Source organism: Vigna unguiculata, chromosome 7 (genome assembly GCF_004118075.2).
Source record: "Vigna unguiculata cultivar IT97K-499-35 chromosome 7, ASM411807v1, whole genome shotgun sequence".
Classification (NCBI taxonomy): domain Eukaryota; kingdom Viridiplantae; phylum Streptophyta; class Magnoliopsida; order Fabales; family Fabaceae; genus Vigna; species Vigna unguiculata.
This window is the reverse complement of record NC_040285.1, coordinates 28,212,693-28,235,660: the sequence shown is the minus strand read 5'-3', so window position 1 is coordinate 28,235,660 and position 22,968 is coordinate 28,212,693. Positions and strand designations below refer to the sequence as shown.

Genomic DNA, 22,968 nt, shown 5'->3' with positions numbered 1-22,968 from the left:
CAGCGATATCCCTCGGTTGCTCCTATATATTTATAAGCACAAGAACCAAAGCCAAGCCACTCATCATTTGCATCATATCTCACAAAACCCTCAGAGCAGTTGAAGCAATCAAGAACAGACTCAATCATGGCTTGCTGGTCTGCAGAAAATGCCACAAAGGCCTATCTCAGCACCTTGAAAATGGTGAGTATTCATCATTCTCTAAATCATTTCTCAAAACAATTCCTACCAAGCTTCTTCAATCCCTCTCATCACCATATATATATTTATCTTCAAAACTGCCTATCTGATGTTTGTGTTATTGTTTCTTTCAGGGTCAAAAGTGCAAAGAGCCAGATGTGGCTGAGTTCATATCAGCACTTGCTGCAGGAAACAATGCACAACTGATGGTTGTGGCTTGTGCTGGTGTAGCAGACTCCACCACCCTTGCATTGGTTGCTGCTGCTCATCAAACTGGTGGCCAGGTGATTTGTGTTGTCCCTGGCCATGAAGAGCTCAGAGCCTCCAAATTTGCCCTGGGAGTGGCTTCTCATCAAGTTCAGTTCATGGTAGGAGAAGCTCAGGAGCTTCTGTTAAACCAATATGATCAGGCTGCAGATTTTGTGCTCATTGACTGCAACCTTGAGAACCATGAGGAGATTTTCAGAGCAGTTCAAGAGGGTAGGAAGCAAAATGGCACGGTGGTTGTGGGCTACAACGCATTTAGCTGCAGAAAGTCTTGCTTGGCATGTGGATCAAAAACACAGCTTCTTCCCATAGGAGAAGGTTTGCTGGTGACAAGATTTGGAATCACTGAAACAAGTCCAAAGTATGGAAGCAGAATGGGAAAGTTCAAAAGCCGTTGGGTTGTCAAGGTAGATAAATGCACTGGCGAGGAACATGTGTTCAGAGTCAGATCTCCTCACAGGAAAGTCATTCAAGCTTAATCATATATATACTACTAAATTCACCATTTTGTTCTTGCAAAATCTTGCTTCTGACATGAAGCTGTGTAGGAGTTAGTAAGTACTATTCTACGATGTATATACCAAAATTATAAACATATATGGCATAAATTGTTTTGTAAACACATGTTATGCTTCTCTTGTGTGTTCTAAAGAGTTAAGACCACACATAAGGAATCAGCAAGTATATTGACTGTGTCAAATTAATTGGATTACCTTCCCCGAAGGTTCCTTTATGACATTTGAAGTCACGAGGACCTGTATGCGAATCTTACTTATAAAATCTCTATTTCGGTTGGACATTCAATATAAAATCTTCAAAGAAGATTGAGAGAAGATTGATTCTTACCAAAACGTGTGCATCCTATTATTCACAATAGAATAATCAAATTATAGATCTGCCAAATTAGCAAAACACGTAAAATGCTATTTTTTAGCTTTGTCAAGGATAAAACTAAGTGCCCTCCTACTCATTTCAAAATTTTCAGAATATCTAAATGTGGGGCTAAGTTTTATATTAGAGAGAAATGAAAAGGTTAAAAATCATATGAAAAAAATAAAAGTGGTGATATGGGTTATACTGATGTAACATATATATATATATATATATATATATATATATATATATATATATATATATATATATATATATATATAATTTCTTCTTAATGTCTATCTCAAAAACCAACAACATAACATAACAACACATAATTACCGCAACAACAGCATAAGTAAAAGTCATCATTCACTTGAAAAGAAACATAGTATATGAGAGGAACTCACTCTTGAAGGTGTGTGAGTTAGACTGATGTCACACATTATATAATCTCTGAATAAATTCTCAAGTAAAACAAAAAACAAAAAATTTAACTATTTTTTACTGAACAATCTGGTGAATAAGCAGTGTTAAATTTCTACATCATTATATCTCTAGTTTATAAAGTGTATGAAAATCAATCCAGTGGTTTATACCATTGATTATAGTGAAAACTAGGGTAGGGTTGTTCAGAAACTTTTAGGTTGAACTAATATATTTTGGTAATCTTGATGAAAGCAAAGGGACTGAGCATCCACGTGAAAGGAGTAAAAAAAACACAGTGGTGAGGGTGAGGGCCTGGTAGCAGCATCTTCAAGGTACAGACAACAGGCTGGACACATAACCTTAAATTAAAACACAGTGTTATGAGATTATCTAATTAAAACCACCTGGGCCGGACTGCTACCTGCCCCAACGTGGGGCCTGTGTTGTTTTGTCCCTCAAAATTAGAACACTGCTTAGTTGTGTATTAGCATCAGCTAAGAGTGGTGTAACAATTCATTAACCAACACTAACAGCTTAATTAGCACTCAACAACAGCTAATCCTTGCCTACATGTTTTGGGGTCACAGCCAGCATTACCACGTGACATGTGACGTTCACAAAAGTCTTGTCTTCCTGTGTGAGTTTTTTTAAGATTTAATTAATCGGATGGTATTCACTTTTGTTTTTTGTTCAGATATGTCAGTTTGTTATTCGTTTTTAAGAATGTGTCAATCTAGTCCTAACTTTTGAAAAAGTATCTTAATCAGGTTCCTTTCAGACAAACATTACTAAAATCATTAAACTGATATATTTAAATAAAAATGAGTACCATTCGACTAATTAAACATTTCTTTAAATATCTAATCAGTTTCGAATCGAACTAGATATAAGATGAATTCATAATATATAGATATAAAATTAAATTAGATGTAAAATTTCCTTTTAAAAAGTGTTACACTTTGTGTTTGGGTTATAATTGTATTTTTAAAACGACAATAAGAGTGTTATCTATAATTACTAAAAGTTAAAGTGATATTTCGGCCAAATTCGTCCAAAATTCAACATAATTATTTTAAAGCTTAATCCGTCAATCCACCGAGTTAAAATTAAGAAAATATATGACTTCAACCGGTAATATAAAAAGTATGTTTAAGAATCAAAATACACCATAAAATTTAAGAACTTAGATAAAACAGCTAAAAACTTCAAATACTTAAAATTTTCTTAGTTTCATACACTAATGTGACAACATAGACACTAACAAAGACAATAGATATTAGAAACAAATAATCCCATAATAATTTTATTAATGGTAAATAACATTTTCCTCTGTAAAATATCTTATTCTCCTGTAGTGCAATAATAAAGAAATGGTTTTATCATTCATACTACTATACTCTCTCTTATTTAGCTATCTTTCTTTGTTGTAAAAGGAAATGTAAACTATCGAATTGCTTTGTTGAACGAATGAAAATTCTCACATCTTGCTTCTTCTTTTTTTCCTTTTTCCTGAAAATTGGGCAGACAGTGATGAATGACCCATGACCATGCAATTGGGCTATTGTGGGGGCTTGGTATTAATTATTGGACCCAGTTTACAAGTGAATGTGGGCCATTTCTTTCTGCACCCCCATTCTTTCCATGTGCGCCCCATGGAGTTCGTTAAAAAACCAAATTACCCCTGCTGATATCATCCTTTGCTGTCGCCATCGTCACACCTTGCCATCATCGCCCCTCAATGTCACTCTTGTCTACACGTTATGCTATAGGTGGACGTAAGAAAGAAACAAAGTATCTTTTATTGCATAATTTAAATGTCATATTTTTTTATAAAAAGAAAATTTGAATTGTGTGATTTAGAAGAAATTTTTTTAATTACACAATTCAAAAATAAAAATAACTTAATTTATACAATTCATAAAAAAAAATTGTCAAAAATTGATTTATGGATGTATAACCTGAAAAAAAAAAACTTGCTTCCAGATTATATAATTTAAAAGTTGAAAATGACTTCTTGGATAATCCTAAAATTCTTTTTATGTAAAAAATAATAATTTATGAATTGTATAATTCAAAAATAACAAAAGTTTTTAGATTACGTAATGTGTAATCTCAAAGTAGAAAAAACTTCCGATTGTATAATCTGAAAGTGAAAAATGATTTCAAAACTATGTAATACGAAACTTCTTTTTTATGCAAAAAAAAAAATGAATTTCAAATTATATAATTTGAAAGTATATTTTTAAGAATAAAATGGATATTTTCATAAGGGAAGGAAAATGAGGCACGTGACTGAGCCAGTGAAACAAACATCTTCAAGTAGTAGACAACTGAGCCCATGTACCCGTAACATGTGGGAACATCCGTCCTCTGAAAAGTCTTTAGTCCCAAAAAAAGGTAACCAACCTCCCCATGTTTCTTAACAAAGGTAGGACCTTTACCCCAGTAAAATTATACCTCGTCCCCTACTCTTGTTCTATCTTTGTGTCACAAATCTCCATTTTTAACATGGCATATTCTAGGTTTAAATATACTTTTGGTTTTTATTTTTGCTTTTTTTTATTCAATTTTGTAATTTTTTTTTGTTTTATGTTCAATTAAATTCTCATTTTCATCAAATCTTGATCAATTTAGTCCTTTTTACTAATGGTGGTTAAATAATTAATGTTTTTGAATGGTATGGTATATGTCACGTGTCAACTCATCGGGGTACATAAGAGGTACATCTCATTGGATAATAAAAGAAGGATTGAATAATAAATTTTAAAAAATGGTACGAAAAGTAATACCCAATTCCCTAATTATTTGTTCTTTGTACCCCACTTATTTTCTTATCTGGTTTGGCCTTTTTTTCAAGCTAACTGCCTAGTACAAACAATAAGGGGTTGATTTTTGTAACTTATAATCAAATTCGGATACATAAGAGATACCCCCAATTCGGGTACAACTGACACGTGCCACTGACGTCGACACGTGGCACAATTATGACTTGACACGTAGACAATTTTTTTTTAAATTAAAAAAATTTAAATTTAAATTTAAATTTAAAAAAAAATAAAAAAAATTTATGGAACTGACACATGACATGTACTGTTCAAAAATGTTAACTATTTAAACACTGTTACTAAGAAGGATCAAAGTAACTAAAATTTAATGAAAATTACTAAAAAGGATCAAAGTGACTAAAATTTAATAAAAATAAAGACTTGATTGAATACAAAATAAAAATAAAACCAAATTAAATAAAAATAATCAAAATAAGGACCGAATGTACATTTAAATTTAAACCTATGTTTTATTTCTACCAGTACAATGAATTAATGACGATTCCACAAAAAAATATCAGAATTGAGCGATACATTCAGTGACAGATCTGAACATTTTATGTACGATTATTTGTTGTTACCCGTAGATACATATTTTAACTTAATGAGTTTAGCAAAATGGTAAACAATTTACCCTTTAAACGTTGTCCAATACCCAAAGCATTTTTTTGTTTCTCATCGTTGGATGAATATATATAAATAAAAAAAAAACAACTTTTGACCTGGTGGAAACCACGGTCCCCGCATGTATAATTGATGTGAGTGATGCCTAAAATGGCTTCATCATTAGCATGAGATGATAATCATGAGAATCCTTGACACTATATGGGATGTGCGAGAAGAATATTATAATAACCGTAATCCGGAGTTGGTGAACAGAATCCTACTACGTTAGATTTTTGTCCGGTAGATACGGATAGACCGAAAAATCAAATCAAACATTCACCTTGTACAACAAAATACATTGAACAAAATCACAGGCGATTTGAGGAAGAAATGTCCATTCTCTACGATACAACCCACTACTGTCCAAAAGCTAAGCAGTTGTTAGCACTAACTAATCAGAGGCAGCTACTGCAGTTCCCCAGTTCTTGAACAATGGCTTCCATGGATGGCCTCTCAAAGGGAGAGTCATGGGAGCAAAGCAAAGCTATTTTTGCCAGTTTAGCTGCTTCATATTCAAAGTATCTTCCATGAAGATTCGGGTCCATAAATTCTTGGAACTTGGAGCACTCTGCAGCAACCCTTATTGAGCTAGTGATTTCTTGCTTCCCAGAAAGGATCTGGAAAAGCAGCACCCCAAAGGCATAGACATCACTTGTCTGAGCAAGGCGCCCAGTAGTGGCATATTCAGGACCCAAGTAACCCTTTGCTGCACTACCCTTCAGTGCAGAGAACACAATATCATTAGTAAGAAGCTTGTAAATGCCACAATCTGCCAACAATGGATTGAACCGCTGATCAATCAGGACTTTGTCAGCTGAGATGTTCTGGTGAATCAAAACTGGTTTGTTTCCTCTGTATGCATGTAAATATGCCATACCTGATCAACAAAAAATGGTTCAGTTTAGATTATAGGAATGTGACTAATTAATAAAGGGTGATAGATAGATAGAGAGATAGAGAGATAACCTTTTGCAACCCCTTTCACAATAGAAACTCTAGTTGACCATTCAAGGACTTCACCATCTCCTTCGTTAACATCAAGGAAGCGTGAAAGGTTTCCATTGGAAACAAAATCATAAATCAGAAAGCATTCACCTCGTCCCCTTGAACAGCAGAATCCCCTCAACCTAACTACATTATCATTCCTCAATGAGGTCAACATGTTCAGTCCCTTCATAAACTCACCTTCATCCGACTTGCAACTAGTTTTACTTATGCTCTTCACTGCAACAACGGATCCATCTCTCAGAACTCCTCTATATGTTGCACTAAAGCTATTCTTCCCCAACAGATTCAACTCTGAGAAATACTGAGTAGCTGACTCCACTTCTTCCAAATTGAACCTCAAACTCTGAACCATATCTTGACTATACCCGTTGAAATTTCTACTCTCAGCCAAAGGGTCCCATCCTGTAGAGTACTCAAGGCTGACCAAAGGAGATCCGTCTTTCCTACACACACCACCACCCATGGCCTCCTCACGGTTGTCACTGATATGAAAAGAACCTCCAAGCTTTTGTTTTCTCCGACGATACAGTGTGAATGTCAAAATACCGATTGCAGACACTGCAATTATTACCACAAATATGCCCACAGTAATTGATGTGGATTGATTTGATTTTGATGAATTAAGGCACTGAGTACCATTGCATGGTAACTTCACATTTGCAGTTTCAGGGATATCTCTTGTTGCTGCTCCATAAGGCTCGGGTCTGCTTGGAATCACATGATCTGAGGCGTTGCAAGCTTTCAAGGATGAAAACCCAACTCCACATAACCCCAGATTGTACTCATACAGAAACCTATCCTCTAGTCTCTTAAGAGCTTCATTGAATCAAGAAATGGAAAATAAATTTAGTTTAGATCAGAAAAACAAATTTACTGAAGAAATGGAAAAATCATACAAGATTAACCATGTACTGTAACGTCATCATTACCAGGAGGTACATTCCCAGAAAGGGTGTTGTTGTGAACATCCAAAACTCTCAGTGAAGGAGCTTCTGCAAGACTAGTGGGAATGGAACCAAAAAGATTATTAGAGCTCAAATCTAGCCTCGCCAGCAAGCCCAAATCACCTAGACTAGCAGGGATAGCACCAGTTAACTGGTTTGACTGCAATGCAACAACACTCAGCTTTTTCAAAGCACCTAGTTGTGTAGGAATGCTTCCAGTCAAGTTATTATAACAAAGCTGCAAAACTGAAAAGAAAGTGAAAGAGACAAATAAGCATACTGAAAAGTTTGAACAACCCACACAACAAAACTGAAGATGCCCATAGGAAGAACTGGTAGCAACTTTAGTTTTGAAGCAAATGCTAAATGAAGAGAGTAAACAATCAACAGAAATAAAACTCTTTTTTTGCAGCTTACAAGTTTGTCAAAATATACAGGATTCAAAAACCAAGTTCAACATTATTAAAGAAAAGGAAAAACTACTTTGAAACAAGTGTAAGAGAGTTCCGTGCACACCATTTGAGGGAATAAAGCAAAACAAATGGTATAGTACAGCAAATAATCGAAATCAAGCTCGAGTCTTTCAGCCGAAGCCCATCTTCACTAAACAGCATTTAGGTACAGAAAACAAAACAAAAAAGACAAACTTTAAACACGGAAAATTTGAAAAGAAAAACACTTAAGACAGAATAACAAAGGTTTCGATCTTGTTCAACAAGATCACAACCACAAACCTTGCAAGTTCTCCATGGTGGCTATCTCGCGTGGGATTTCCCCAGACAGATTGTTTACATTCAAATACAAATCAACAAGCTGAGTCAAGTTTGCAATCTCTCTTGGTATGCCTCCATACAAAGAGTTATAATGCAAGTAGAGACCAGTCAGGTGCTTGAGCCCTGCAATGGCTGGTGAAAGCTTCCCTGAGAGACCCTTACCCTGCAGAGAAACATTTGCCACTTGCCCCTTCTCATTGCATGCCACTCCTTCAAAATATCCACCACATGGGTCACCATTGACAGTCCAAGACGGTAGATAAAGGCTCTCTGGATCCAAACTGGCTTTCAAATCCATCAGTGCTCTTAGCTCTCCATTCCCACACACCCATGTTGGGTTTGAGAGCAAAAACGCAAGAGAGAACAACAGTAGCAGTACTGAAAACGCCATTTTCAGTTCCTAACGAAAAAAGGCTTACAAATAAACAAGCTCTGAACTTTTGGTTTTTGAATGCGACCCTATGCAAGGCTTATGTTTCCGTGTGGAAAGCAAAGAGCAAAGAGAGAGGAAAAAGCGCATAGAGGACAAGTGAAGTGGTGAAGGGATACAATTCAAGTCATAAATCAAAGACAGTAAAAAGTGGTGTTCGTGGAATGTTGCAAAAACTCAAAACTAGCCACTTTCTCATGGAGTATTCTCCCACTCGTCATTATAGAACACTTTTCTTCCTATCATTACGTAAGTTATTGTTAAATAACACTTTAATCTTGTTCAAATAATGTTTAAATGATTGACATTATCGACATAATTACTTTTTCCTTGCAAATAATGAATCCAAAAGTGGAAAATAAAAAGGGAAGTAGATCATTAAAGCATCGAAGAAAAAGGGGTAAAGTTTTCTTTTTGTGTGGGGTTGTGGTATTATGGTTTTTATGTGCATTTTTTCTTGTAGAAAAAAAAACATTCTTATTACTCTAATTGTTTTTACAGATTTAAATACCCCATTATTCAGGAAATGTTACACTTAAAAATCCATTTATCCTTGAGCACCACTTGGTTTATTTTATTGTTGTTAGTAACAGCGGTGGTAATTATGTATGTTTAGCAATGTTATAGTGTATAGCCTCTTGTTTTTGTAATTTCAAACTTTAGAAACAAACACACTCTGAATAAAAATATTGGGAGATTCTCTTTCCTTTGCTTTCATTTGTTATTGAGATTTTTGTTCCATATTTAAATTCTTAAGTAGCAAAGCTAGTGTCACAGGTCGGATGATATAATATTGATACAAAACCACAGTACAAGAAAAATATAATAATCTATGTCGTTTTCAGTAATTCTTTTTGCTATCATCTTTTTGTTAGTTAATAATATAATTTAATTTTAAAAAGTATATGTATTTTAGAATTATTACTCCATCTTAGAAATTTGAAAATTCAAACCGTTTAAGTTTTTTATAAATTCCTTTTTTCAATTTTTTTTTTTCAGTAGAAAATGTACTAGTGACTGAGAGATTAATTTGTCTGCTTTACGGGTCCCACCACTGGTACAGCGCCACGTCTGCCACGTTTGGGAATGAGTGTGGCACGCGCCTAGCGCGTGGCAATTGGTGAATGGAATGCTTTTCAAAATTCAAATCCCTGTTATCCGTTCTACGGTAACTGAGCCTGTAACACATCACAACCCTAAACCTTATTATTACAGTAACAATAATTCCTTCTACTAGTGTAAACACAGGCGCTATCGCGCCTGTGTGTATGCATCTTTTAAACTTAAATGTTATTAAGTTAATATATAAGCTAAAATTATAATATTAGTAGATGATAATATTGTAATGTTATTAAGTTAATATATAAACTAAAATTATATTTATTAAAAATAAAGTGAAGTATATCAGAACAGATGAAAAAATAACCATTGATAAATAAAGAAGAAGAAAAGAAGCATAGATAGCCGATTTTATAAAAAACTTGTAAAAGTAATGGTCAATTTTAAAAAATTTAATAAATTATTATATTTAAAGGGTAAACTTGGTATTTTGAAATGTGGACACAAAAAGGAGAATCCCCTTTATATATTGTTATAGATATGCAACCAAAAAAAAAGAAAAATCTTTTGTTTCTGTAATTTGAATTCAAAGATTATAACAAGAATAAAAAAATAGTTTTAATTATAGGACTTGAATATGATTTACTAATGCAATTGTAAATAGAATCATGAAAATTATTCTGAAAATGTTACATACAACAGAATCCCATAAAAACAAAGATGAGAAGTAGTAGTGTTTTGTGAAGCATGAGCATGCATTTGAAATTCTTTTTTCTGTCTCTAGGATTTGTTTGGTTTGATCTTCAAATTTGGGTATTTGAGAAAGTTGTCTCACATTTCCAGAGAAAGCAACCTTTGGCACAGTATTTAATATATTCAACACAACACAGCCGCTTTTGAAGCATTCTGGTTTCTTTGCTGTTTTTGCGCAAAAACAAAAACAAAAAACCTTCCCTTGGTTGTGTAAATTAATATCCAACCGTACAGAGGCTTAATTAAATTTAAATTTGAATAGTTTTAATAGAGTAGTTATTAAAATTCTTTAATCGAAGAACATTTACAATTTTTTATTTTTTATCTAAATATTTATCATTTAATTATTTTTTTAATGAAGTAGTGTGATTTTTTTATCTTATTCTATTATCTTTTTAATTTTTCCCATAATTAATGTAATATTCGGATAACTTTCATATAGTCTATAATAAAGGAATTGTTTGTGTCACATCTTTTTATTTAACATATTTTCAGTAAGAGAATAGTGAAAAATACTTTTATTTAACGTTAAATGTATTATTTATATTAACTAACACATCATATTTTTAAAATATAATGGAAAATAAGTAATATAACAAGCAAAAATTATGTGACTTAATTAACAAACAATTTATAAAAAAAAAATTAAAAAATATAAATGGTTTAAATACTTAAAAAACTAATAAAACACAAATTTAATATAAAGTTGAAATTAATTAAACCAACTTTAAATTATATAATAGAATTACAAAATAACTTGTAAAACACTCTATCTCTTTCTCTTTTTTATCACTCTATTACGTATTTATTTTTATGTGGCTTTTAATTTTCTATTATTTATATGAATTATTACTAGGGGAATAAGGCACACAAATATAATGCCATCTCCGACTTTTATACTCAATTCCCATTAAAAGGAAGAAGGAACAATAATTGATAAGTCCTGCTTTCACTTTATGTGAAGAAGAAAAAGTTTCCACCTCTATTTTCCTTTTCCCTTTTGAAAGTAAAATATTAAACCTGAAATGCATATTGTTTATTATTTATTATGAGAAGTATAAAATAAATAAATAAATAATATTGTGAATGGTAAAAGTTGGGAGGAAAAACATAGAAACTCTGCACTTTCAAATGCTTAAAATTAATAAAGTCGTAAACAAAGTATGCGAAGAAATTTTCTATAAAAAAAATAATTTAAACTAAATTTGACTTCGGAAAACAAAAATTTTGTTTACTAATGTAAATATTTATTATATCTCACAAAAATTATATGGATTTACAAATTAAAGAAAAAAATATATTTTACTGCTTTCACCTGCATATAACATATATTTAAAAAACTCTTTTTTTACTATAAAAAGTGGAAACTTAAATTAATTGTTTACGACAAAAGAAAATAAACTTAATATTTATTGTACATTGATGTAGAAAACATTGGATCAGAACTTTTTGTATATATTTATTATTATTTTTTTAAATCCATTACCATTAGCTGAAAATTGTTATATTTATTTTTACATTTTATATTTTTTTATTATAATTTTAGTTTTACTTTTTCCAAATATTTTTATTTCATTAGTCCTCCAAACAAAGAAAAAAATAAATGAAATGGGGAATGAGTCAACTAGCTAAAGAGTAATAAAAAATATGCGAACCTACATTCATAAAATTCAACGTTATTTATTCGGAAAAAACATTTTAAAAGAGTTTAAACTCGATAAAAAATTTATAAAATACATCACTCATTATTTAAGTAATCTATCACTGACGAAAATACTAATATCCAAATGTTCACAAGGTAAAATAAAACAATAGTCCAAATAGAATTTTATATATATATATATATATATATATATATATATATATATATATATATATATATATATATATATATATATATATATATATATATATATATATAAAGAGCGAGAGGAATGGAATCTTGTTTAAAAATAATTTACGCAAATTGAAAAAACATATAGTTCTAATAGGAGTATTGTTTCACTTAAAATCATGGTTGGAATAACTTTTGAAAAAATTTATGAATTATGACCCGTTTTCTTAACAATGAAAGGAATAAATCAAAATGGATTTGACAGAATGAAAATCTTCATCCATATATCTTAACGAAACCAAGTAAGATAGGTTCATTTAAGCCAAAAATCTATCTCACTCTTCTCATATAAATAAGAACAAAATCAAATCCAAGTTCATTAATCATTATGTTATTTTATTTAATGATATTTAAGCAATCCACTATTGATATAGAAATTTTGCGGGAGAATTTTTGGTAATTTTTTTTTTTCATATTGACGTGTCTCCCACACTTATGGGGGACCAAACTTTATAAGTGAACTTCTAAAATAACTTTCTATGTTAAAACTTTAATAATTTATCTCACTTTTCTAAAGTGTTTCTAACACATATGTGACTCCAGCCACAAATTTGTGTTATGTTAAAACTTTAATAATTTATCTCACTTTCTAACGTGTTTGTAACACTTATGTGACTCCAGCCACAAATTTTTGTGAGTGATATTTTTTATGCACTTTTCTTTATTAATATACCTCTCACTTTTAGTTTTGTTTACTAATCTACCTCTCATGTGAAATGCCCATTGTACTTAGTTACTTAGGTTTGCTTGGAGCACAACAATAAAATGCACAACCAATAAAACTGTTCGTTGCGGAGAGTAATTAGTTTCTGTTTTGGTCGTTTTCCATTGTCTTAGAGGTATTTGCATTGCATGTGTTGATTTTTTTTGAATAGACACCACTAGTATACGTATGTGGTTGATCGATTGGGAATTTAGAATACTATGAGTTGGTGTCAACATCAACATGAAAAGCATCTCCTTTTCTTAGAACTATTAGTGCAGAAAAGTCAGAGGGCCTAGCAACACTGACATAATGCCCCAGAAAACAAGTGGGAAAATGAAAGGATGGAAAAAACAATGACAGAGGAAAAACAACCTCCATGGTCAAGCATAAAGTTCGAATGATGATCATGGGCCCAAAAACCCAACTGTGCAACTTCCAAACTAATGTGTTTGATATGATTTCTTATTACAGATGATATTCATTATTGACTACTGTAATGTTGAAGGATTGAACTAAATCATTTCAATTGCTATCTATTTGGTGGGTCGGGCGCATTACACATGTTTAAGGAAGGAGACAGACAAGGTACGTGGTTGATTTATAAACAAATGACTTTGTTCACTGAAATTTTGAAACTGTTTCCACCTTTATCCCAAACCCTAACTTAGTTCTCAACTTTTATTCTTCTTTCGAATTGGTGGTAGGTAGCCACTGATAAGCACCAAAGTCAGAATGGATCAACTTATTAAACAAACATGACATGTGATTTGAGTCCCATAAATACATATTGGTGCCTCACAATTTACAGCCTATGTCCTAAAAACTAAAGACAAAGAACAAAATAACATATATACAGAAGAAAGATTGAAAAGAACAATATTTGTTACAGTATCTAAAACCTTAAACTATCAATTTTATATAATGTTCCTAATTAAATTCATATTATGTGTTGTCGTGATTCGTTATTAAACTTAGCTTGATTATTAATCACACTCGTTGGAAGAAAGATGAAGAAAAACAAAACATGTTTGCTACATCAAATCGATGGTGAGACTCCTATTGCATGGAGCATATATCTAAGTTAATATTTAATTGTGGGAGTATGCAAAAATCAACAAAGTTGTAATTTGAACTTTTCTTCACTGATCTTTCAAGTTTCACAATTGTTCAAAAAAGTAATGGCATTGGCGTCTCGTCTGATTTAGGTGAACCAAGAAATGCTTGTTTTACAGTATTCTAACAGAGAAACTCTTGTTAATGTCCCTATTTAAACATTTCAAGCGCTGCAGTAAAATGTAAACTACGAAATTTAAAATCTGTTTCTATTAGGATTTCGTAGTGTGAATTTATTTTGAACCATGACTCGGACGCAAAATTCGGAAGAACTTTTGTAATTAAGGTCAAATTGCAGTCGATGTGGGTCATGCAGGCTCTATAAATTAGAGTACGTTGTCTTCCAACTCCAAGGAATAAAGTGAAACACCTTAACTTGAGTCTTACTGAGATGTATTGTACATTTTAAGATTGGAGAAGAGCACATAGATGATTGATTTACAGAGTTGGAACCCTCTCAGCTGATCCAGCAAGCACAGTGAGCAAGTTGTTACCAAAAGGGTCACTAAGATGTTTTGCCAAGTTCTCAACCGGGCCTTCTCCAGTCACATAAGCTTGGAAGTAGAAACCGAGCATCGCAAACATAGCAAGTCTACCATTCTTAATTTCCTTCACCTTTAGAAGTGCAGCTTGGTCTGGATCCTTTGCTAGCCCCAACGGGTCGAATGGACCACCTGGGTGAAGCTTGTCTTCAAAATCCTATAAAAGTATGAATGATGTCTGTTAAAATATATGAACAGGGTGGTGACACTCATTCCCATCATGTAAAATGTTACATACCAGGCCATTGATAATTCTGTAGTACTCAGCACCACCCACAAGAACTATCTCAGCAACAACAGCAACAATAAGATTGATGGGGATTGGTTTCCCGAAGTAGTTCAACGTACCCCCATCAAGAAGCAAAGCTCCGGTCTGCATTCATTCCATGGAGAAACATCACCTTAATGTAAGGCAGTTTTAAAATATACTATGTGCTAAAAGCTTAATGGAAACGATGCTCAATCTGAAGGCAACAAATGGTATTTGTTCATGACAAGAACTCGAGTAAATTGGAGTTGTTTTGTTCATGTCACAGGGTCTTGTCTGGCAACTACTTTCAAACAGATTGTGTACAGCTAGAAATAACAAATACATGTATAATTTCAAGTTATTCACCCGGAACTTAGATTAGATCTGTGTCATGATGGAGATCTAAACAACAGTTATTTAGTTAAGTGATAAAATCAGCGCGTTGAGGAATTTAACAGGGCTAACACAATTGATTGATAGATCTTGCAAACCTTGAACCAAACAGCCTCAGGACCACAGTTAGCTCCGTATTTGTTAAAGGCCTCAGGAATGATGAATCCAGCAGCACCAAGCATTGCCCATCTCGCATGAATCAACTCAAACGCCTGGTATCTGCATCACATCATCAAGAGAAAAACAACATTAATTGAAGAAATTGAGCATTTCAGTGAATACATAGACATCCAATTTTCTGAGAGTGTGCATACTTGGCAAAGTCCTCTGGCTTCTTGCTAAGACCAAACGGGTCATACCCATAACTGCAGGCACGCAGATCAACAAATTAAACAAGAACGAAGAATTAAACGGAATAAATATTCAGTAACATAAAGTTTTGAATAGTTTGCATGTCAATGAGAGTTATAGCATGAAAAAGAAAAGGATGAATAAGAGGCATACTCTCCGGGAACTTCTCCTGTCAAGTACTCCGGGATCTCTGATCGGTCCAAGAGACCCTCCGGCAAGAAGATCCTTCTATCAGGACCTGCCAAAAAGAGAAAGCAAAAGATGAACAAATCAAAAGCCTCGTATAAGATTATATCAGGTAATATTTCATCATGATTCTGGATAATTTAACACGAATGCAAATGGCCATTGGAGTTGAAGAATCACTCACCATACCACTTGGCGAGTTCCTCGTTGGCGGGGGACACAGCAGCAGCCTTTTTCTTTGGAGGAGGTGGCGCCGCCTTCTTCTTGGAGAAAAGAGCAACAGTCTTGAAGGTAACAGGTGTAGATGGTGACGGAGCAGACCTGGTGGCGCCTCTGAGGCTGACGGGGTTTCCAAGCATTTCTGACACAGCCACGGTGGAAACCGCCAGAGAAGCCATGTTTTGGAAGCCTCAGGTGATGGAGGTAGCTAGTTAGTTAGTGTGTAGTGATGGAGGGTGAAAAGGTTAGCAGAGGAAGATACTGTATGCATGGTTTGGTGGATGTGTAGGTGCCACGTGGATTCGTGATCCTGAGCTCTCATTGGTTTGAATGCAAAATGTGTAATCCAATGCAACAATTTGATTGGATTTATCTCACACGTGGAAGATCATGAGCTTACGTGGATGCTCCTGGGCGTGTGTACTTATTTGGTTTGGATAATGTGTTTTATGCTATACTTACCTCTTATAATGAGTCGTGTCATTCATCCAATTCAGGTTTTTACTAGTAAATTTCTTCCATTCGGCTGAGAAACCATTATTACCACAATAACATCCTAGTAAAGTTTTAATGTAATTAAGAATTAACATAAATCAAACAACCATGGAAGAAATTATTGTCTTTCGAGTCCTTCTAATGAAAAGACCATGTATATGTCTGGTATCTATGATGTCATCACTTATGTAGGCCCATTATTTTGTCCAATTTCTTATTCAAACTATCACAAATTCTTGCAGATAGGCTTTCTCTTGTTGGTTTTTTTACACATGCGGTGCAAATTTACATAAAAATTGTGAGAATAGACATGTTTTAAATTTATCACGAGTCATAAGTTAAGTTGTCTGTTTGTCACACGCCTTCTACATGAAAATTGTGTTCATACTACACTTTTTTAGTAGATTATAAAAAGTAAAAGTTGTGTTTCGAAAACACGGATTTAAGTGTATTTTTTATTGTGCTGAAGCGTTTGGGTATTAACGATTTTCAATTAAAATTTTAAAATTAGAAATTGTGTAGACAGGCACAACTTCCATCGAAGAAGTCATGCTCTAAGCTAATGACTTTCGATTGTAATTTCTAAATTACAAATCGTGGTAGGGGTACGACTTCTATTATATATATATATATATATATATATATATATATATATATATATATATATATATATATATATATATATATATAATTAATATTTTTATTGGATAAATTAAAATAATTATTACATTTACATGTTAAATTACTTTATAACAAGTTGTGGTGGGCTCACCTACCAATTTGATTGGCTAGACAAGTCAAACAAAAATGAGTTGAAAAGTTAAAAATTTCAATTTGACCCATCTCGTTTTGAGAGACTAACCCGCTCGTCACAATTTATTTTATCACTCTACTTCTAATCAACGTTAAGATATATGCTCGTGCATGTTGAATAATAACAACGATTATTGAATCATCCAACAATTCTTGAAATGTATTATTTATCTAAGATAATACAATTGTATTTTCCTTTATTATCAATTTGGATACATCCTTGACAATTGTTAATATTTTTAAAATAATTGTAATTTTAATAAAATAAAAATCAATTAACTATTTATATTTATATCTCAATCTTTTCTTTTTTTTAAAATAATCAAATTTCATTTATAAATTATATTTAAACTTTTAACTATATTTAAAATCTTGAAAAAAGGTAAGGATAATCTTAAACTTTAAAAGTAATAAATAAAAGGAAACAAAAGTTCAGTCGCGAAAGGCAATGAGTTGTTTTTAGTAGAGCTTTGAATGTTTTGTTTTGCTTAGTATGTGTTATGTATCGTTGAGCTCTAAAGGATACCGATATTTTGACATCACACTTTTTGTTTACCATTTGACATTATTTCTCATTCCTATTCACTTTTTCTTTCTTTTAGAAATATAAAATTAACTTTTGTTAAAATTATTTTACTCTTGAAAGAGTTATCAAATGGTCATCAAATAGAGATGACAAATAAACTCTTCCCGTGAGTATTATCTAAACTTATCACCGTTTTGACGGGAAATTCCCATATTGACTGGGTATAGGTATGGGTATAGGGAATCCCTGACTTTTTTAATTGGGTATGGGGATGTACATATCCTCGCGATAATACACGTCCCCACTACATCTCCCTCAATATTTAAATTATTAAAATATTCACAATTAATTAAGTAACTATATATATACTTTTTATTTTTTATTTCTTTTAATTATTTGGTTTGTCATGAAATTCATTTGCATATCCAATATATTTTTCATCTTATCATAACCTTTATGTAATTATGTTAAAATGATGTATGTCAATTAAAAAAAATTTATGTCTCACATTTGAATATTTTTATTATTTTTTAATATTTTTATTTATTATATATTTTACTTTCACATGAGAATGCTTAATACGTTCAATCTAAGTGTTTAATAGTATAAACCTTTCATTTACTAGTAATATCAAGAAAAAAAATATTATTTACTTATTATTATTCATTTTTGTTTCATTTAAATAACTTTTTTGTTTCGCTAAAATAATTTTCGTTATTTCTCAACCATTGATCATATATATTTATATTTGAAAAGTTTTCTTATATCTCTAAGGTATTTTTCATCTTATACATTTATTTTTCTTTGTACGATTTCTTTCAATAGTCTCTCAAATTGTTTCTAAGACACACATTTTGTTAATTTTTTAGTTTTTTATTTGTTGTTTATTTTCATCATGTAGAATACTATTCGATATATTTTATCTAATTATTTTTTATTTTCTAATTCATTATCAATCATACCATAACCTTGTCAATATAATTGTATAAATAACTTTTAATTACTACAATATAGAAATTTAATGTAATTGCCATGAATATTTTTTTATCACCATCCAACATATATTAGAGTTCAAAAGATACAAGATCTATGTTAAATTTTTTATCATTATGTTTACTATTTGTTCGTTGCGTCATTTTGATCAAGTGATGTATTATAACTTTTATTAGTTTAAAAAATATATTTATTAGAATTTAAAAAATTGAAGTAAACAAACATTTAGAATATATTTTAATTTGAATATTTGTTTTCCTTTTATATTTTATTAAAATATTTTTAAATTTTATCAACTAGGTTTCGTTAATGTTTACAAATCTAATCAATGTTTTGGTTCTCATAAAATTTTATTTGGTATTATAATATAAAATGTAAACAATTATAATTTATTTCAAAGTACTTGATATCAAGAAAGAATTATCCTCCTAATATTGAATATTTGATAATATTATGTTTACCTTGTGTAATTTTTTATTATTTTATAAAAATTAATTAAAATTAATATTGAAGTATAAGAAAACAGGTATGAGTATGAATACGAGATTATACCCGTTGGGTATGAGACAAAAGTTTGATACCCATTTTGGGTATGTGATGGAATGAATTTTTTCTACGAGGATGGGTATAGAATAGAGAAACTCGTCTCTGCCACACCCTGTTGCCAACCTTGTCGTCAAATACTGTCAAAAAACATTTTCCTTCTTTAAAAGTATTAATTATTGTAATTAATGCACTCTATTTATATTAAAAGGTTTAATAATGACATGAACTAAGAAGTTTGTACTCATATAGCGCTAATATTAAATAGTTTAAGTAAGCGTTTCTATTCAATATATGCATCCAAAAGACATCTCATCAAGTGATTCGCTCTCTCCTTACTTTTTAAACCACTCCTTGTTTTCAAGTTTTAAGAAAATATTAATTTGGCATAAATACAATTTTGACATCTATTATTTGGCTATTTTGTTTAATGTGGTATTTTTTTATTCGAGTGTTCGATAAGGTCCCAAATTACATTAATTTTGGTTAATTTGATCATTTTGTGTAAAGATGTTTAAATTGTTAACTGAAGGTGAATGGTGTATACCATTGTGGTTTTTTATTCTCTTTTTAATTTTTATTTTATTTTTTTAATTTGAAATAAGTTGTTCATGTGTCAAGTCAACATTATCACGTGTCAATGTCAATGTCACATGTTAAGTCAATACCAATGTCATGTGTTAATGTCTTTTATCAAATTCAGTCATAATTTGGGTTAATTTTGTTTAATTTAGTTTCAATTTCTGTCGATTAATTCAACACTAATATCCATCGGTAAATCCGGTAGTAAATCCAAATTACTGACAGACATATCGTTGGTAAATTCAACACCAAAATTTGTCGATAAATTCGTCAGTAAATATTAATTAGCAACAAATATATTTTCGTCGGTAAATCCTCGTCAATAATTTATTTTTTTTGGTAGTGTATGAAATATAATGAGACTAGAAAAATAAAAAAATTATATGATAATTATTAACATAAAATAACCTTAAAAGTTAAACGTAGAATAAAATAAATATTATTGTTTGAAACAAAATAAACCATTGTTTTATATTTTTTTCCATGGTTGAAATATTAATAATGAAAAAGTGTAATAAGATCATGTAAAATGTTATAGTGAACTTGACATCTTAGTTATGCTAGCATTCTAAAATTCATTTATCATTTGTCATCACATGAAAATTTATTATAAATAAAAAATAAAATAAAATAATACAAAACATGATAGACCACATCGAACTTATGAAAAAAAATTATACTTCATGAAACATATACAAACTATATCTATTTATATATATATATATATATATATATATATTAAAAAAAATCTACATAAATACATGTAAATAAAACATTTAATCACTTATATTTTTCTCTTTTAGTGAAATGATAAAGAATCAGATAAAATTTATAATTCAAAAATAGACAAATTATATCTATTATATACTTATTATGAAAACAAATAAATACATAAAAAATAAAATATTAAATCACTTATATTATTATATATTATTAAAAGTTAAATTAATCAACTTAGTATAATGATTTCCTTCCCATCAAAACGTAAGCATGTGACACTTTAAATTGCAGTTGCATGCGTATTTATTACTACAACTAATGCATTTTATTTTTAGTAGTTATTTATTTATTTTTGAATGGAGATGCCGATGAAAATATTGAAATGTGCTCATGCATTTAATGTGCTTTTATTTCTATATCCCAAATTTAATGTTTTTAATAAAAAAATATATATTATTATCATTAGTTTGTCACTTTTTTATGCAGAAGACTATTTATTATGATATTTCTTTCTTTGTAATAAATAAAGTGTCAATTTTTTTTTCTATCTCTATAAATTATTTTTTCTTTTTGCAATAATTTTTTTTTCTCATCAAAGATTAGTTAGAATCATACGCATGTTGACATGATATAAACTCTAAGTCGTAGATACGAGTTATAAGAATAAACAACATATTTTCTATTTAGAAAACATAATTTTAGGCTAATAATTAAATAAAATCTTAGCAAAAGTGTTATTCTTTAACACCCTTACATTGAATTGAATGAAAAGTTAAAAAACTGTTTTAAAATATAACATAACAAAATAAAACCTGATAAAAAAATATAAATTTAGACGTCTTAAAATGAAATTTGCAACGAAGGATCTTCATCATGTCATAAATTTAAAATGTATGTCTTGTAAGACATATGAATTGAATACTTACATAACAAAATTTAAAATCCTATAATTCAAAGAAGACTATGGAATAAAAATATATTTTAATATTAAAAAAATAATTTTTACCGACAATAAAATAAAAAAATTAATGATATTATACATCTTATATCTTATATAAGACTCTTTCGTGAAAAATAATTAAAAGAAGGGTCTTACAAACGAAGTGATATAACATAACGAAAGTTTGAATAAATAAATTAGCTTAATTATATTTTAAGTGATTGATAAATTTTGATATTTTCAATTAAGTCTCTATTAATTATTTTTCTTTGGTTTATTGGAATTTAAAATTTGTGTGTTTCGATCAAATCACTGCCATTAATTTTTTTTATTAATAGGGTGATGTGACGGTTATGATATGTACTCATTATCTTATTTATTTGTTGTTACTTGTTAAGAAATGCTAAGTAATATGGTAAATATAAAATTATATTGAGGTTATGTAAAATGATAAATAACTTTTATTGTTCTGATCGAAAACATGTTCAAATAGTTAGTGAATCGTTATGCTTCCAAATTACTTCCACATCATAATTTATGGTGATCAAGGATTCATCTTATCACTATTATTGATGAAAATGTTTGTTTTTTAATAAAAATAATAAAAATCACTCATTGTTTTATATTAACAATAATATCAATTTTATATTAATTATAGAACCAATGATAGATTTTTAACAAATATTTTGAGCATGTCCAAATATTTATATAAATGTATAGATTTTTTTTTTGGAGGTACAAAACATAAAAATATATTAAAATAGATTTGGAGAGGTCAAAGTCTCCTTATGCATATACTAAAGTTGGATAAAATCTTATATTTCGTCACAACAAATAAACATGATTAGTGTTATCTTAAAGGACAATGATATTATGATTCTCATTTTTTTAATTCACATATTCTACTTTTTAACGTGATTTAGTGTAAATTATTGACTATCTTTTTCTTCGAATAAATAAATGGTTAATACTAAGTCACATTAAAGAGTAAATATTGAGTAAAAATAGAAGTTAAAGTATAATTTTTCTATCTTAAAATATTTAAGGTTGATCAATATAAAACTTAAAATATTTAAGTTTCATCAACAATAATTAATAGGTTAATTCTTTGATCACCATAAATACCATAAATAATGATGCAAAAGTCATTAACTAACATGCTGAATTTGTCAATCATTTTAGCACATTTTTAATAAGAACAATAAAAATTACTTATCTGTTTATATTGATAATAATATTATATTTTTTAACACGTGAAGACAATTAAGTAAACTAACGTGATAAGATAACAACCATACAACTTAATTAACGAAAAATCAAACAATAAAAAGTTAATTAAAAATGTAAAACTTTTAAATACTTAATAAATAAAAATTACTTAAAACTTAAATAAAAACAGTAAAAAGTTATCTAAAACTTCAATATTAATCAAGTGAAATAAATTAAAACACGTATTAACCCTTACAATAAATATATTCCATCTCATTTATTATCCTTC

General features: G+C 30.2%; 3 protein-coding genes across 3 annotated transcripts; 1 reads left to right on the top strand and 2 right to left on the bottom strand.

The window, feature by feature from the left end:
• LOC114192258 lies at window positions 1–1,067 on the top strand. The gene is made up of 2 exons (XM_028081918.1): window positions 1–183; window positions 315–1,067. Exons 1-2 carry the CDS (start codon window positions 127–129, stop codon window positions 924–926), a joined length of 669 nt encoding a protein of 222 aa, XP_027937719.1. The 5' UTR covers window positions 1–126; the 3' UTR covers window positions 927–1,067.
• Window positions 1,068–5,404: 4,337 nt separating this feature from the next.
• LOC114190168 (somatic embryogenesis receptor kinase 1-like) lies at window positions 5,405–8,592 on the bottom strand. The gene is made up of 4 exons (XM_028078960.1): window positions 7,924–8,592; window positions 7,175–7,435; window positions 6,204–7,061; window positions 5,405–6,114 (listed from the first exon to the last, which is right to left on the bottom strand). Exons 1-4 carry the CDS (start codon window positions 8,351–8,353, stop codon window positions 5,633–5,635), a joined length of 2,031 nt encoding a protein of 676 aa, XP_027934761.1. The 5' UTR covers window positions 8,354–8,592; the 3' UTR covers window positions 5,405–5,632.
• A 5,587-nt stretch (window positions 8,593–14,179) lies between these two features.
• Window positions 14,180–16,115, bottom strand: LOC114189962 (chlorophyll a-b binding protein CP26, chloroplastic-like). Its single transcript, XM_028078693.1, has 6 exons — window positions 15,824–16,115; window positions 15,607–15,691; window positions 15,417–15,467; window positions 15,201–15,321; window positions 14,698–14,832; window positions 14,180–14,616 (listed from the first exon to the last, which is right to left on the bottom strand). Exons 1-6 carry the CDS (start codon window positions 16,035–16,037, stop codon window positions 14,356–14,358), a joined length of 867 nt encoding a protein of 288 aa, XP_027934494.1. The 5' UTR covers window positions 16,038–16,115; the 3' UTR covers window positions 14,180–14,355.
• Between the last annotated feature and the right edge of the window lie 6,853 nt (window positions 16,116–22,968).